We start from the raw sequence: 17,409 nt of genomic DNA, 5'->3' as shown, positions 1-17,409 counted from the left end.
TGAGGGTCGGTCGGTCAGTAAATATTTAACCAGTGGTAACAGGTTTGGGAAATGTTTCTCTGGGAATTCAAAATGTCCAGTAATCCACTGTGTGGTTTTGAATGTGAGTCAATGTCTGTGGGCCACTGTCAACAAATTAACTTCCTACTCAGAACTGCATGTTCTCTCTGTCAGGACTCCAGTCCCTCACATCATTCTTTCACAGGGAAGGCTCTTTTTGGGTTTATGGAGCTCTATGGAGAGAATTTAAGAGCTCTTCTAGGGAATTTAAGAGCTCTTCTAGGGAATTTAAGAGCTATGGAGAGAAGGGTCTGAGTCTCAGGGAGGTCTGTGGGGAGAGGTCTGTGGGGAGAGGTCTGTGGGGAGAGGTCTGTGGGGAGAGGTCTGTGGGGAGAGGTCTGTGGGGAGAGGTCTGTGGGGAGAGGTCTGTGGGGAGAGAGTCTGTGGGGAGAGGTCTGTGGGGAGAGGTCTGTGGGGAGAGGTCTGTGGGGAGAGGTCTGTGGGGAGAGGTCTGTGGGGAGGGTCTGTGGGGAGAGGTCTGTGGGGAGAGGTCTGTGGGGAGAGGTCTGGGGGAGAGGTCTGTGGGGGGAGGTGGACGATGGTCTGGGGGAGGTGGACGATAGGTCTGGGGGGAGGTGGACGATAGGTCTGGGGGGAGGTGGGGGGGGACGATAGGTCTGGGGGTCTGGGGGTGGACTATAGGTCTGGGGGGGAGGTGGACTATAGGTCTGGGGGGAGGTGGACTATAGGTCTGGGGGGGTGGACTATAGGTCTGGGGGGGGGTGGACTATAGGTCTGGGGGGGGTGGACTATAGGTCTGGGGGGTCTGGGGGGAGGTGGACTATAGGTCTGGGGGGGAGGTGGACTATAGGTCTGGGGGGAGGTGGACTATAGGTCTGGGGGGAGGTGGACTATAGGTCTGGGGGGTGTTGAGGTGGACAGTATAGGTCTGGGGGGGTGGACTATTAGGTCTGGGGGTCATCATTCTCCTGTTGAAGGTGGACTATAGGTCTGGGGAAGGGTGGACTATAGGTCTGGGGGGTGGATGCTAGACCTGGGCCTGGACAGTAGGTCTGGGGGAAGGATGGACTGGTAGGTCATCATTCTCCTGTTGGGGGATGCTAGACCTGGACTAGTAGGTCTGGGGGTGTTGAGCTGTGGACTATAGGTCTGGGGGGAGATGTGGACTGGATGAGCATCTTCTCCTGTTGAAGGGTGTTGATGCTAGACCTTATCGTCCTGCAGTAGTATGGTCATCATTCTCCTGTTGAAGGGTGTTGATGCTAGACCTTATCGTCCTGCAGTAGTATGGTCATCATTCTCCTGTTGAAGGGTGTTGATGCTAGACCTTATCGTCCTGCAGTAGTATGGTCATCATTCTCCTGTTGAAGGGTGTTGATGCTAGACCTTATCGTCCTGCAGTAGTATGGTCATCATCAAGGGTGTTCTCCTGTTGAAGGGTGTTGATGTTGAAGGGGTGTTGATGCTAGACCATTCTCCTGTTGAAGGGTGTTGATGCTGACCTTATCGTCCTGCAGTAGTATGGTCATCATTCTCCTGTTGAAGTATGCTAGACCTTATCGTCCTGCAGTAGTATGGTCATTTCTCCTGTTGAAGGGTGTTGATGCTAGACCTTATCGTCCTGCAGTAGTATGGTCATCATTCTCCTGTTGAAGGGTGTTGATGCTAGACCTTATCGTCCTGCAGTAGTATGGTCATCATTCTCCTGTTGAAGGATGTGTTGATGCTAGACCTTATCGTCCTGCAGTAGTATGGTCATCATTCTCCTGTTGAAGGGTGTTGATGCTAGACCTTATCGTCCTGCAGTAGTATGGTCATCATTCTCCTGTTGAAGGGTGTTGATGCTAGACCTTATCGTCCTGCAGTAGTATGGTCATCATTCTCCTGTTGAAGGGTGTTGATGCTAGACCTTATCGTCCTGCAGTAGTATGGTCATCATTCTCCTGTTGAAGGGTGTTGATGCTAGACCTTATCGTCCTGCAGTAGTATGGTCATCATTCTCCTGTTGAAGGGTGTTGATGCTAGACCTTATCGTCCTGCAGTAGTATGGTCATCATTCTCCTGTTGAAGTGTTGATGCTAGACCTGTTGAAGTATGCTTATCGTCCTGCAGTATCGTCCTGCAGTAGTATGGTCATCATTCTCCTGTTGAAGGGTGTTGATGCTAGACCTTATCGTCCTGCAGTAGTATGGTCATCATTCTCCTGTTGAAGGGTGTTGAAGGGTGTTGATGCTAGACCTTATCGTCCTGCAGTAGTATGGTCATCATTCTCCTGTTGAAGTAGTATGGTCATCATTCTCCTGTTGAAGGGTGTTGATGCTAGACCTTATCGTCCTGCAGTAGTATGGTCATCATTCTCCTGTTGAAGGGTGTTGATGCTAGACCTTATCGTCCTGCAGTAGTATGGTCATCATTCTCCTGTTGAAGGGTGTTGATGCTGTTGAAGTATGGTCATCATTCTCCTGTTGAAGGGTGATGCTAGACCTTATCGTCCTGCAGTAGTATGGTCATCATTCTCCTGTTGAAGGGTGTTGATGCTAGACCTTATCGTCCTGCAGTAGTATGGTCATCATTCTCCTGTTGAAGGGTGTTGATGCTAGACCTTATCGTCCTGCAGTAGTATGGTCATCATTCTCCTGTTGAAGGGTGTTGATGCTAGACCTTATCGTCCTGCAGTAGTATGGTCCTATTCTCCTGTTGATTCTCCTGTTGAAGGGTGTTGATGCTAGACCTTATCGTCCTGCAGTAGTATGGTCATTCATTCTCCTGTCCTGAAGTTGAAGGGTGTTGATGCTAGACCTTATCGTCCTGCAGTAGTATGGTCATCATTCTCCTGTTGAAGGGTGTTGATGCTAGACCTTATCGTCCTGCAGTAGTATGGTCATCATTCTCCTGTTGAAGGGTGTTGATGCTAGACCTTATCGTCCTGCAGTAGTATGGTCATCATTCTCCTGTTGAAGGGTGTTGATGCTAGACCTTATCGTCCTGCAGTAGTATGGTCATCATTCTCCTGTTGAAGGGTGTTGATGCTAGACCTTATCGTCCTGCAGTAGTATGGTCATCATTCTCCTGTTGAAGGGTGTTGATGCTAGACCTTATCGTCCTGCAGTAGTATGGTCATCATTCTCCTGTTGAAGGGTGTTGATGCTAGACCTTATCGTCCTGCAGTAGTATGGTCATCATTCTCCTGTTGAAGGGTGTTGATGCTAGACCTTGAGTATGGTCATCATTCTCCTGTTGAAGGGTGTTGATGCTAGACCTTATCGTCCTGCAGTAGTATGGTCATCATTCTCCTGTTGAAGGGTGTTGATGCTAGACCTTATCGTCCTGCAGTAGGTCATCATTCTCCTGGAAGGGTCATCATTCTCCTCCTGTTGAAGGGTGTTGATGCTAGACCTTATCGTCCTGCAGTAGTATGGTCATCATTCTCCTGTTGAAGGGTGTTGATGCTAGACCTTATCGTCCTGCAGTAGTATGGTCATCATTCTCCTGTTGAAGGGTGTTGATGCTAGACCTTATCGTCCTGCAGTAGTATGGTCATCATTCTCCTGTTGAAGGGTGTTGATGCTAGACCTTATCATCATTCTCCTGTCCTGCAGTAGTATGGTCATCATTCTCCTGTTGAAGGGTGTTGATGCTAGACCTTATCGTCCTGCAGTAAGTATGGTCATCATTCTCCTGTTGAAGGGTGTTGATGCTAGACCTTATCGTCCTGCAGTAGTATGGTCATCATTCTCCTGTTGAAGGGTGTTGATGCTAGACCTTATCGTCCTGCAGTAGTATGGTCATCATTCTCCTGTTGAAGGGTGTTGATGCTAGACCTTATCGTCCTGCAGTAGTATGGTCATCATTCTCCTGTTGAAGGGTGTTGATGCTAGACCTTATCGTCCTGCAGTAGTATGGTCATCATTCTCCTGTTGAAGGGTGTTGATGCTAGACCTGCAGTAGTATGGTCATCATTCTCCTGTTGAAGGGTGTTGATGCCTGCAGTAGTATGGTCATCATTCTCCTGTTGAAGGGTGTTGATGCTAGACCTTATCGTCCTGCAGTAGTATGGTCATCATTCTCCTGTTGAAGGGTGTTGATGCTAGACCTTATCGTCCTGCAGTAGTATGGTCATCATTCTCCTGTTGAAGGGTGTTGATGCTAGACCTTATCGTCCTGCAGTAGTATGGTCATCATTCTCCTGTTGAAGGGTGTTGATGCTAGACCTTATCGTCCTGCAGTAGTATGGTCATCATTCTCCTGTTGAAGGGTGTTGATGCTAGACCTTATCGTCCTGCAGTAGTATGGTCATCATTCTCCTGTTGAAGGGTGTTGATGCTAGACCTTATCGTCCTGCAGTAGTATGGTCATCATTCTCCTGTTGAAGGGTGTTGATGCTAGACCTTATCGTCCTGCAGTAGTATGGTCATCATTCTCCTGTTGAAGGGTGTTGATGCTAGACCTTATCGTCCTGCAGTAGTATGGTCATCATTCTCCTGTTGAAGGGTGTTGATGCTAGACCTTATCGTCCTGCAGTAGTATGGTCATCATTCTCCTGTTGAAGGGTTCTCCTGTTGAAGGGTGTTGATGCTAGTTGATGCTCATTCTCCTGACCTAGACCTTATCGTCCTGCAGTAGTATGGTCATCATTCTCCTGTTGAAGGGTGTTGATGCTAGACCTTATCGTCCTGCAGTAGTATGGTCATCATTCTCCTGTTGAAGGGTGTTGATGCTAGACCTTATCGTCCTGCAGTAGTATGGTCATCATTCTCCTGTTGAAGGGTGTTGATGCTAGACCTTATCGTCCTGCAGTAGTATGGTCATCATTCTCCTGTTGAAGGGTGTTGATGCTAGACCTTATCGTCCTGCAGTAGTATGGTCATCATTCTCCTGTTGAAGGGTGTTGATGCTAGACCTTATCGTCCTGCAGTAGTATGGTCATCATTCTCCTGTTGAAGGGTGTTGATGCTAGACCTTATCGTCCTGCAGTAGTATGGTCATCATTCTCCTGTTGAAGGGTGTTGATGCTAGACCTTATCGTCCTGCAGTAGTATGGTCATCATTCTCCTGTTGAAGGGTGTTGATGCTAGACCTTATCGTCCTGCAGTAGTATGGTCATCATTCTCCTGTTGAAGGGTGTTGATGCTAGACCTTATCGTCCTGCAGTAGTATGGTCATCATTCTCCTGTTGAAGGGTGTTGATGGTGTTGATGCTAGACCTTATCGTCCTGCAGTAGTATGGTCATCATTCTCCTGTTGAAGGGTGTTGATGCTAGACCTTATCGTCCTGCAGTAGTATGGTCATCATTCTCCTGTTGAAGGGTGTTGATGCTAGACCTTATCGTCCTGCAGTAGTATGGTCATCATTCTCCTGTTGAAGGGTGTTGATGCTAGACCTTATCGTCCTGCAGTAGTATGGTCATCATTCTCCTGTTGAAGGGTGTTGATGCTAGACCTTATCGTCCTGCAGTAGTATGGTCATCATTCTCCTGTTGAAGGGTGTTGATGCTAGACCTTATCGTCCTGCAGTAGTATGGTCATCATTCTCCTGTTGAAGGGTGTTGATGCTAGACCTTATCGTCCTGCAGTAGTATGGTCATCATTCTCCTGTTGAAGGGTGTTGATGCTAGACCTTATCGTCCTGCAGTAGTATGGTCATCATTCTCCTGTTGAAGGGTGTTGATGCTCCTGTTGAAGATGCCTTATCGTCCTGCAGTAGTATGGTCATCATTCTCCTGTTGAAGGGTGTTGATGCTAGACCTTATCGTCCTGCAGTAGTATGGTCATCATTCTCCTGTTGAAGGGTGTTGATGCTAGACCTTATCGTCCTGCAGTAGTATGGTCATCATTCTCCTGTTGAAGGGTGTTGATGCTAGACCTTATCGTCCTGCAGTAGTATGGTCATCATTCTCCTGTTGAAGGGTGTTGATGCTAGACCTTATCGTCCTGCAGTAGTATGGTCATCATTCTCCTGTTGAAGGGTGTTGATGCTAGACCTTATCGTCCTGCAGTAGTATGGTCATCATTCTCCTGTTGAAGGGTGTTGATGCTAGACCTTATCGTCCTGCAGTAGTATGGTCATCATTCTCCTGTTGAAGGGTGTTGATGCTAGACCTTATCGTCCTGCAGTAGTATGGTCATCATTCTCCTGTTGAAGGGTGTTGATGCTAGACCTTATCGTCCTGCAGTAGTATGGTCATCATTCTCCCGAGGCACGCTGGGCTTCATTATTATTTGCTGTTCCTGCGTCATGCGTCCATGTTTTGGAAAACATATTTCCCTGTGTTTATTTAAGAGGCAGATTAAGACTGGATTCCAGGAACAAAAACGCAGCAGAGCCGTCTGGAGAGTAACGGCAGGAAGCAGGAGTTATTCCTCACCGGTGAGACTTAGTAACCTAGCGGTGAGACCGCGTGCTCAGAGACTTAGTAACCTTCTGAGACCTCCTGTTGAAGGGTGTTGATGCGTGCTCAGAGACTTAGTAACCTAGCGGTGAGACCTCCTGTTGCGTGCTCAGATTAGCTATGCTGCAGTAGACATTTCTCCTGTTGAGTAACCTTAGCGGTGAGACCGCGTGCCTGCAGAGACTTAGTAACCTTAGTAACCTAGCGTGAGACCGCGTGCTCAGAGACTTAGTAACCTAGCGGTGAGACCGCGTGCTCAGAGACTTAGTTGAAGGGTGAGATGCTCAGACTTAGTAACCTGCGGTGAGACCGCGTGCTGCATCAGAGACTTAGTAACCTAGCGGTGAGACCGCGTGCTCAGAGACTTAGTAACCTAGCGGTGAGACCGCGTGCTCAGAGACTTAGTAACCTAGCGGTGAGACCGCGTGCTCAGAGACTTAGTAACCTAGCGGTGAGACCGCGTGCTCAGAGACTTAGTAACCTAGCGGTGAGACCGCGTGCTCAGAGACTTAGTAACCTAGCGGTGAGACCGCGTGCTCAGAGACTTAGTAACCTAGCGGTGAGACCGCGTGCTCAGAGACTTAGTAACCTAGCGGTGAGACCGCGTGCTCAGAGACTTAGTAACCTAGCGGTGAGACCGCATGCTCAGAGACTTAGTAACCTAGCGGTGAGACCGCATGCTCAGAGACTTAGTAACCTAGCGGTGAGACCGCGTGCTCAGAGACTTAGTAACCTAGCGGTGAGACCGCGTGCTCAGAGACTTAGTAACCTAGCGGTGAGACCGCGTGCTCAGAGACTTAGTAACCTTGCGGTGACACCGCGTGCTCAGAGACTTAGTAACCTAGCGGTGAGACCGCGTGCTCAGAGACTTAGTAACCTAGCGGTGAGACCGCGTGCTCAGAGACTTAGTAACCTAGCGGTGAGACCGCGTGCTCAGAGACTTAGTAACCTAGCGGTGAGACCGCGTGCTCAGACCTTAGCGGTGAGACCTAGCGGGTGAGACCGCGTGCTCAGAGACTTAGTAACCTAGCGGTGAGACCGCGTGCTCAGAGACTTAGTAACCTAGCGGTGAGACCGCGTGCTCAGAGACTTAGTAACCTAGCGGTGAGACCGCGTGCTCAGAGACTTAGTAACCTAGCGGTGAGACCGCGTGCTCAGAGACTTAGTAACCTAGCGGTGAGACCGCGTGCTCAGAGACTTAGTAACCTAGCGGTGAGACCGCGTGCTCAGAGACTTAGTAACCTAGCGGTGAGACCGCGTGCTCAGAGACTTAGTAACTTAGTTGTCGTCACCATCTGGTTACCTAGAAGTACAAACTAGTTGTGTATTCGGGTTATTACATGAACTTATATCCGGAAGTTTTCTAAACTACCCACAATGCACTCCCCCCCCCATCGACGTCATATGGAGGATCTAGTCTGTGCTACAGAGTTCGTATGCTAGCTCGGTAGCTAGCTCACGCTGGCTAACTATTTGCATTCCAGACCAAGTGTTGGCGGTGGTGAGCGACAGTCCTACCATTCACAGGAAGTGTGATCTAAACCAGGAACAGGTAGGCAGCGGGCTCGTCACCTACCTTGTGGCTGTGTTATCTAGTGGGAACCCTTTAACACAGCAGGCTCGTCACCTACCTTGTGGCTGTGTTATCTAGTGGGAACCCTTTAACACAGCAGGCTCGTCACCTACCTTGTGGCTGTGTTATCTAGTGGGAACCCTTTAACACAGCAGGCTCGTCACCTACCTTGTGGCTGTGTTATCTAGTGGGAACCCTTTAACACAGCAGGCTCGTCACCTACCTTGTGGCTGTGTTATCTAGTGGGAACCCTTTAACACAGCAGGCTCGTCACCTACCTTGTGGCTGTGTTATCTAGTGGGAACCCCTTTAACACAGCAGGCTCGTCACCTACCTTGTGGCTGTGTTATCTAGTGGGAACCCCTTTAACACAGCAGGCTCTGGTTCCTCCTTGTGGCTGTGTTATCTAGTGGGAACCCTTTAACACAGCAGGCTCGTCACCTACCTTGTGGCTGTGTTATCTAGTGGGAACCCTTTAACACAGCAGGCTCGTCACCTACCTTGTGGCTGTGTTATCTAGTGGGAACCCTTTAACACAGCAGGCTCGTCACCTACCTTGTGGCTGTGTTATCTAGTGGGAACCCTTTAACACAGCAGGCTCTGGTTCCTCCTTGTGGCTGTGTTATCTAGTGGAAACCCTTTAAAACCTCTTGGAACTACCCATCCCGGATCCGGGAGAATTTGTCATCAACTGACACTAAATTAGCATAACGCAACGGACAAAAAATATTACTAGAAAATATTAATATTCATGAAATCACAAGTGAAATATAGTGAAACACAGCTTAGCCTTTTGTTAATAATCACCCTGTCATCTCAGATTTTTAAATTATGCTTTACAGCCAAAGCAAGACATGCATTTGTGTAAGTTTATCGATAGCCTAGCATAGCATTATGTCCAGCTAGCAGCAGGAAGCTTGGTCACGAAAAGCAATCAAATTAATAATTTACCTTTGATGACCTTCGGATGTTTTCACTGACGAGACTCCCAGTTAACACAGCAGGCTCTGGTTCCTCCTTGTGGCTGTGTTATCTAGTGGAAACCCTTTAACACAGCAGGCTCTGGTTCCTCCTTGTGGCTGTGTTATCTAGTGGGAACTCTTTAACACAGCAGGCTCTGGTCCTCCTTGTGGCTGTGTTATCTAGTGGGAACCCTTTAACACAGCAGGCTCTGGTCCTCCTTGTGGCTGTGTTATCTAGTGGAAACCCTTTAACACAGCAGGCTCTGGTCCTCCTTGTGGCTGTGTTATCTAGTGGAAACCCTTTAACACAGCAGGCTCTGGTCCTCCTTGTGGCTGTGTTATCTAGTGGAAAATTAGCCCTTTAACACAGCAGGCTCTGGTCCTCCTTGTGGCTGTGTTATCTAGTGGAAACCCTTTAACACAGCAGGCTCTGGTCCTCCTTGTGGCTGTGTTATCTAGTGGAAACCCTTTAACACAGCAGGCTCTGGTCCTCCTTGTGGCTGTGTTATCTAGTGGGAACCCTTTAACACAGCAGGCTCTGGTTCCTCCTTGTGGCTGTGTTATCTAGTGGGAACCCTTTAACACAGCAGGCTCTGGTTCCTCCTTGTGGCTGTGTTATCTAGAGCTGAGAGCAGACTGGGTTGGACCACAGGACTAGAGCTGAGAGCAGACTGGGTTGGACCACAGGACTAGAGCTGAGAGCAGACTGGGTTGGACCACAGGACTAGAGCTGAGAGCAGACTGGGTTGGACCACAGGACGAGAGCTGAGAGCAGACTGGGTTGGACCACAGGACTAGAGCTGAGAGCAGACTGGGTTGGACCACAGGACTAGAGCTGAGAGCAGACTGGGTTGAACCACAGGACTAGAGCTGAGAGAGCAGAATGGGTTGGACCACAGCACGAGAGCAGACTGGGTTGAACCACAGCACTAGAGCTGAGAGAGCAGAATGGGTTGGACCACAGGACTAGAGCTGAGAGCAGACTGGGTTGGACCACAGAACGAGAGCTGAGAGCAGACTGGGTTGAACCACAGCACTAGAGCTGAGAGCAGAATGGGTTGGACCACAGGACTAGAGCTGAGAGAGCAGAATGGGTTGGACCACAGCACTAGAGCTGAGAGCAGACTGGGTTGGACCACAGGACTAGAGCTGAGAGCAGAATGGGTTGGACCACAGGACTAGAGCTGAGAGCAGAATGGGTTGGACCACAGGACTAGAGCTGAGAGCAGAATGGGTTGGACCTCAGGACTAGAGCTGAGAGCAGAATGGGTTGGACCACAGGACTAGAGCTGAGAGCAGACTGGGTTGGACCACAGAACTAGAGCTGAGAGCAGAATGGGTTGGACCACAGGACTAGAGCTGAGAGCAGAATGGGTTGGACCACAGAACTAGAGCTGAGAGCAGAATGGGTTGGACCACAGGACTAGAGCTGAGAGCAGACTGGGTTGGACCACAGAACTAGAGCTGGGAGCAGAATGGGTTGGACCACAGCACTAGAGCTGAGAGAGAAGACTGGAGCAGAATGGGTTGTACCTCTCTCTCCCTCCTCAACTCTCTCAGGCACCTTTTCTCAGGCCAGGGCCCAGCTGGTTCTAGTTTATCGTCTTAATAAAGCTGTGTGAGGAGTTTGAATAACTCCTCTCTGCCGACTTCCGTTCTTGTCCAGATGAGCTGAGTGTCTCATTCTGCGAGGCTTCTGAAACCCTGTCTGGAGACGGGCTAGCTAGTTGACCTGTCCCAAACCCCCATGGCTAGCTAGTTGACCTGTCCCAACCCCCCATGGCTAGCTAGTTGACCTGTCCCAAACCCCCATGGCTAGCTAGTTGACCTGTCCCAACCCCCCATGGCTAGCTAGTTGACCTGTCCCAAACCCCCATGGCTAGCTAGTTGACCTGTCCCAAACCCCCGTCAGAATAACACAGTACAACTCTACATCTGCTCCTGGTGAAGAACACGTACCAGTACAGCCGTCCAGGATATTCTGACTGAAATGCAATATCCTCTATTCTCCCTCCTTTTGGAAACTGCTGTCCTTCTCACTCCTGGTTTTAAGAGAATCCTCTTGTGCCATTTCACCGTAGTAGTTAGGGTTCAGAGCAGCCCCAAAGGAGGAAGTGCACCACGGTCTTTTTTGAAGTGGGTTAGGAAGTAATATCCTGGAGGAAGAGCTGAGGGCTCTTCTTGTCAGAAGGCTGTTCTGTAGAGGACTATAGGGTAATTACACAGTAAAGGACTACAGGGTGATTCCACAGTAAAGGACTCTAGGGTAATTCCACAGTAAAGGACTATAGGGTAATTCCACAGTAAAGGACTGTAAGGGTGATTCCACAGTAAAGGACTGTAGGGTAATTCCACAGTAAAGGACTAAGGGTAATTCCACAGTAAAGGAATCTAGGGTGATTCCACAGTAAAGGACTGTAAGGGTAATTCCACAGTAAAGGACTGTAAGGGGATTCCACAGACTGTCCACAGTAAAGGACTGTAAGGGTAATTCCACAGTAAAGGACTGTAAGGGTAATTCCACAGTAAAGGACTGTAAGGGTAATTCCACAGTAAAGGACTGTAAGGGTGATTCCACAGTAAAGGACTATATTGTAATTCCACAGTAAAGTGCTATAGGGTAATTCCACAGTAAAGGACTGTAGGGTAATTCCACAGTAAAGGGCTATAGGGTAATTCCACAGGTAAAGGACTGTAGGGTAATTCCACAGTAAAGGACTGTAGGGTAATTCCACAGTAAAGGACTGTAGGGTAATTCCACAGTAAAGGGCTATAGGGTAATTCCACAGGTAAAGGACTGTAAGGGTAATTCCACAGTAAAGGACTGTAAGGGTAATTCCACAGTAAAGGACTGTAAGGGTAATTCCACAGTAAAGGACTGTAAGGGTAATTCCACAGTAAAGGACTGTAAGGGTAATTCCACAGTAAAGGACTGGAAGGGTGATTCCACAGTAAAGGACTGGAAGGGTAATTCCACAGCAAAGGACTGTAAGGGTAATTCCACAGTAAAGGACTGTAAGGGTAATTCCACAGATATAGGAATTGCTCTGAGGATCAGTCACTTAAAGCTGCAATGTGTCACTTTTTGGGCGACCCAACCAAATTCACATAGACATTTTGTGTTTATAGATCTGTCATTCTCATTAAAAGCCAGTCTAAGAAGCAGTAGATCTCTTCTATGTGCGCCATTTCTATATTTCCTATTCTTAAGTACATTTTTTTTGCTTCTTTTACTTTTGGTTTTGCACACCAGCTGAGAATACAATATGGTTATGGAAAATATATTTCACAGAGAATTTAGACGGTACAATGATTATCTATACGTTGCTTGTTTTGTCACAAACTGAAAATTAGGTGAACTATTAAAATTATAGGAACCAGGAAATGACGGAGATATTTCTGCATTGTAAACCTTATTTTATAAATTTATTTTAAATGTTTTAAATGTCTACCAAACAAAAAACATTACATTTTAAAGTTGAACAAACCATCCAACTCTATATGCACAATCATTACTTTTAACAATTCATATTGAACATTTTTACAAAAACACATTTTACTGGAAGAATTTGTAAAAAAAAAAATATATAATTCAGTAAAAATGTCCCTCAGTTTGTGTCCACGTCTGCTCTGAAATGAAGAGATTCAACTCTCAGCAGAATGAGTGGGGTGTCCGCTATGACATCACACATTCACTTCCAACTCATCTCTTGTTGTTTTTGGAACTACGTTAAGTTAAATGAAGTGGAGACAGGTAGTCTAGTGGTTAGAGGGGGGGGCAGGTAGCCTAATGGTTAGAGGGGGGCAGGTAGCCTAATGGTTAGAGGGGGGCAGGTAGCCTAGTGGTTAGAGGGGGGAGCAGGTAGCCTAATGGTTAGAGGGGGGCAGGTAGTCTAGTGGTTAGAGGGGGGAGCAGGTAGCCTAATGGTTAGAGGGGGGCAGGTAGTCTAGTGGTTAGAGGGGGGCAGGTAGTCTAGTGGTTAGAGGGGGAGCAGGTAGCCTAATGGTTAGAGGGGGGCAGGTAGCCTAATGGTTAGAGGGGGCAGGTAGCCTAATGGTTAGAGGGGGCAGGTAGCCTAGTGGTTAGAGGGGGGGGCAGGTAGCCTAATGGTTAGAGGGGGGCAGGTAGCCTAGTGGTTAGAGGGGGGGCAGGTAGCCTAGTGGTTAGAGGGAGGGGGAGCAGGTAGCCTAATGGTTAGAGGGGGGCAGGTAGCCTAGTGGTTAGAGGGGGGGGGGGCAGGTAGCCTAGTGGTTAGAGGGGAGGTAGCTGGCCTAGTGGTTAGAGGGGGGGTCTGGTCTGATGAAACGAAAATTACCATCGTTATGTTTGGAGGAAAAAAGGGGGAGGCTTGCAAGCCAAAGAACACCATCCCAACAGTGAAGCACGGGGGTGGCAGCATCATGTTGTTGGGGTACCTTGCTGCAGGAGGGACTGGTGCACTTCACAAAATAGATGGCATCATGAGGAAGGAAAATTATGTGGATATAATGAAGCAACATCTCAAGACATCAGTCAGGAAGTTAAAGCTTGGTCGCAAATGGGTCTTCCAAATGGACAATGACCCCAAGCAGACTTCCAAAGTTGTGGCAAAATGGCTTAAGGACAACAAAGTCAAGGTATTGGAGTGGCCATCACGAAGCCCTGACCTCAATCGGATAGAATATTTGTTGGCAGAACTGAAAAAGCGTGTGCGATCAAGGAGGCCTACAAACCTGACTGTTACACCAGCTCTGTCAGGAGGAATGGACCAAAATTCACCCAACTTATTGTGGGAAGCTTGTGGAAGGCTACCCGAAACGTTTGACCCAAGTTAAACAATTTAAAGGCAATGCTACCGAATACTAATTGATTGTAATGTAAACTTCTGACCCACTGGAAATGTGATGAAAGAAATAAAAACTGAAATAAATAATTCTCTCTACTATTATTCTGACATTTCACATTCTTAAAATAAAGTGGTGATCCTAACTGACCTAAAACAGGGAATTTTTACTCGGATTAAATGTCAGGAATTATGGAGAAACTGAGTTTAAATGTATTTGGCTAAGGTGTATGTAGTGTGTGGATATTACACTGGAGCTTAGAGAGACGGTAGTGTGGGGGGGCCCACTAGACGGTAGTGTGGGGGGGCCCACTAGACGGTAGTGTGGGGGGGCCCACTAGACGGTAGTGTGGGTGGGCCCACTAGAGGGTAGTGTGGGTGGGCCCACTAGAGGGTAGTGTGGGGGGCCCACTAGAGGGTAGTCTGGGGGGGCCCACTAGAGGGTAGTCTGGGGTGGTGTTTTAATACTTGTTAATAACAGCTTGTTCCTTCTCTCCTCAGACGGACAAGGAGCCCTGAAGACCCAGGAAAGGACTGGCGATAACCACCATGACTTAAACCCTGTGTTCCCCACTAGACCCCTGACCCCCTCCCCTGTCCCCACCCCCTGTCTCTCCCCGGCCTCCCTTCCCCTGTCCCCAGCCTCCCCTCCCCTGTCCCCAACCCCAGTCTCTCCCCAGCCTCTCCTCCCCTGTCCCCAGCCTCCCCTCCCCTCCCCTGTCCCCAACCCCAGTCTCTTCCCCCGGCCTCTCTAACCCTGTCCATGTGAGGGGTTGGGCAGCGCCCCCCTGTCCTCCCCCGCGAATCCCTCTGGAGCCATGATGAGCCTCCAGAAGCATCAAACCATGGGCTCTGACCGGGACCTTCAGTCCTCCTCCTCAGTCAGCCTGCCCTCCGTCAAGAAGGCCCCCAAGAAGAGACGTCTGTCCATGGGGAACCTGTTCAGACGGCGCCGGGACCCCAAGAGGAAGTCCATGGAGCTCCATGGGGAAGGAGGGGTGGATGGTATCGCCAGCATAGACAGCATCCGCTCAGACCTCACGCTGAACGAAAAGAACTCTGCCTTCTCAGTGGCCGGAGCTGCCTGCACCTCCTCCCTCAGGGCGTCCTCCTCCTCCTCCTCCTCCTCTTCCTCGCGGGGTCGAGAGCTGCTGGAGTGCCCTCTGTGCCTTCTACGTCACTCTAGGGACAGTTTCCCGGACATCATGACCTGCCACCACCGCTCCTGTGCGGATTGCCTGCGCCAGTACTTGCGAATAGAGATCAGTGAGTCGCGCGTCAACATCAGCTGTCCAGAGTGCTCTGAGCGGTTCAACCCCCACGACATCTGCATCATCCTGGGAGACCAGCCCCTCATGGAGAAGTACGAGGAGTTCATGTTGAGACGATGGCTGGTGACCGACCCTGACTGTCGCTGGTGCCCCGCCCCAGACTGCGGGTAAGAACCTCCGCTTAGACACACAGGGCAGACTGAACCTCCGCTCAGACACACAGGGCAGACTGAACCTCCGCTCAGACACACAGGGCAGACTGAACCTCCGCTCAGACACACAGGGCAGACTGAACCTCCGCTCAGACACACAGGGCAGACTGAACCTCCGCTCAGACACACAGGGCAGACTGAACCTCCGCTCAGACACACAGGGCAGACTGAACCTCCGCTCAGACACACAGGGCAGACTGAACCTCCGCTCAGACACACAGGGCAGACTGAACCTCCGCTCAGACACACAGGGCAGACTGAACCTCCGCTCAGACACACAGGGCAGACTGAACCTCCGCTCAGACACACAGGGCAGACTGTGAACCTCCGCTCAGACACACAGGGCAGACTGAACCTCCGCTCAGACACACAGGGCAGACTGAACCTCCGCTCAGACACACAGGGCAGACTGTGAACCTCCGCTCAGACACACAGGGCAGACTGAACCTCCGCTCAGACACACAGGGCAGACTGTGAACCTCCGCTCAGACACACAGGGCAGACTGAACCTCCGCTCAGACACACAGGGCAGACTGAACCTCCGCTCAGACACACAGGGCAGACTGAACCTCCGCTCAGACACACAGGGCAGACTGAACCTCCGCTCAGACACACAGGGCAGACTGAACCTCCGCTCAGACACACAGGGCAGACTGAACCTCCGCTCAGACACACAGGGCAGACTGAACCTCCGCTCAGACACACAGGGCAGACTGAACCTCCGCTCAGACACACAGGGCAGACTGAACCTCCGCTCAGACACACAGGGCAGACTGAACCTCCGCTCAGACACACAGGGCAGACTGAACCTCCGCTCAGACACACAGGGCAGACTGAACCTCCGCTCAGACACACAGGGCAGACTGAACCTCCGCTCAGACACACAGGGCAGACTGAACCTCCGCTCAGACACACAGGGCAGACTGAACCTCCGCTCAGACACACAGGGCAGACTGAACCTCCGCTCAGACACACAGGGCAGACTGAACCTCCGCTCAGACACACAGGGCAGACTGAACCTCCGCTCAGACACACAGGGCAGACTGAACCTCAGCTCAGACACACAGGGCAGACTGAACCTCCGCTCAGACACACAGGGCAGACTGAACCTCCGCTCAGACACACAGGGCAGACTGAACCTCAGCTCAGACACACAGGGCAGACTGAACCTCCGCTCAGACACACAGGGCAGACTGAACCTCCGCTCAGACACACAGGGCAGACTGAACCTCCGCTCAGACACACAGGGCAGACTGTGAACCTCCGCTCAGACACACAGGGCAGACTGTGAACCTCCGCTCAGACACACAGGGCAGACTGTGAACCTCCGCTCAGACACACAGGGCAGACTGTGAACCTCCGCTCAGACACACAGGGCAGACTGAACCTCCGCTCAGACACACAGGGCAGACTGTGGGTAACCTCCGCTCAGACACACAGGGCAGACTGAACCTCCGCTCAGACACACAGGGCAGACTGTGGGTCAACCTCCGCTCAGACACACAGGGCAGACTGAACCTCCGCTCAGACACACAGGGCAGACTGCTGAACCTCCGCTCAGACACACAGGGCAGACTGAACCTCCGCTCAGACACACAGGGCAGACTGAACCTCCGCTCAGACACACAGGGCAGACTGAACCTCCGCTCAGACACACAGGGCAGACTGGGTAAGAACCTCCGCTCAGACACACAGGGCAGACTGAACCTCCGCTCAGACACACAGGGCAGACTGAACCTCCGCTCAGACACACAGGGCAGACTGAACCTCCGCTCAGACACACAGGGCAGACTGAACCTCCGCTCAGACACACAGGGCAGACTGAACCTCCGCTCAGACACACAGGGCAGACTGAACCTCCGCTCAGACACACAGGGCAGACTGAACCTCCGCTCAGACACACAGGGCAGACTGAACCTCCGCTCAGACACACAGGGCAGACTGAACCTCAGCTCAGACACACAGGGCAGACTGAACCTCCGCTCAGACACACAGGGCAGACTGAACCTCCGCTCAGACACACAGGGCAGACTGAACCTCCGCTCAGACACACAGGGCAGACTGAACCTCAGCTCAGACACACAGGGCAGACTGAACCTCCGCTCAGACACACAGGGCAGACTGAACCTCAGCTCAGACACACAGGGCAGACTGAACC

General features: G+C 50.4%; 1 protein-coding gene and 1 long non-coding RNA gene across 2 annotated transcripts in view; one reads left to right on the top strand and one right to left on the bottom strand.

The window, feature by feature from the left end:
• LOC127927100 (E3 ubiquitin-protein ligase RNF19A-like) overlaps positions 1-17,409 on the top strand; it is a 106,291-nt gene that overhangs the window by 24,602 nt on the left and 64,280 nt on the right. The window contains 1 exon segment of the mRNA XM_052512887.1: positions 14,270-15,206. Within this exon segment, the coding sequence (XP_052368847.1) occupies positions 14,587-15,206 (620 nt within the window). The 5' untranslated portion in view covers positions 14,270-14,586.
• On the bottom strand, positions 6,765-7,665 carry LOC127927103 (uncharacterized). The gene is made up of 4 exons (XR_008126140.1): positions 7,437-7,665; positions 7,252-7,359; positions 7,108-7,215; positions 6,765-7,035 (listed from the first exon to the last, which is right to left on the bottom strand). It is a non-coding gene; the product is annotated as an uncharacterized LOC127927103 (long non-coding RNA).

Source organism: Oncorhynchus keta, unplaced genomic scaffold, assembly GCF_023373465.1.
Source record: "Oncorhynchus keta strain PuntledgeMale-10-30-2019 unplaced genomic scaffold, Oket_V2 Un_contig_9404_pilon_pilon, whole genome shotgun sequence".
NCBI classification, from domain to species: domain Eukaryota; kingdom Metazoa; phylum Chordata; class Actinopteri; order Salmoniformes; family Salmonidae; genus Oncorhynchus; species Oncorhynchus keta.
Note: the sequence above shows the minus strand (reverse complement) of the source record. Positions and strands in the feature narration are given on the sequence as shown.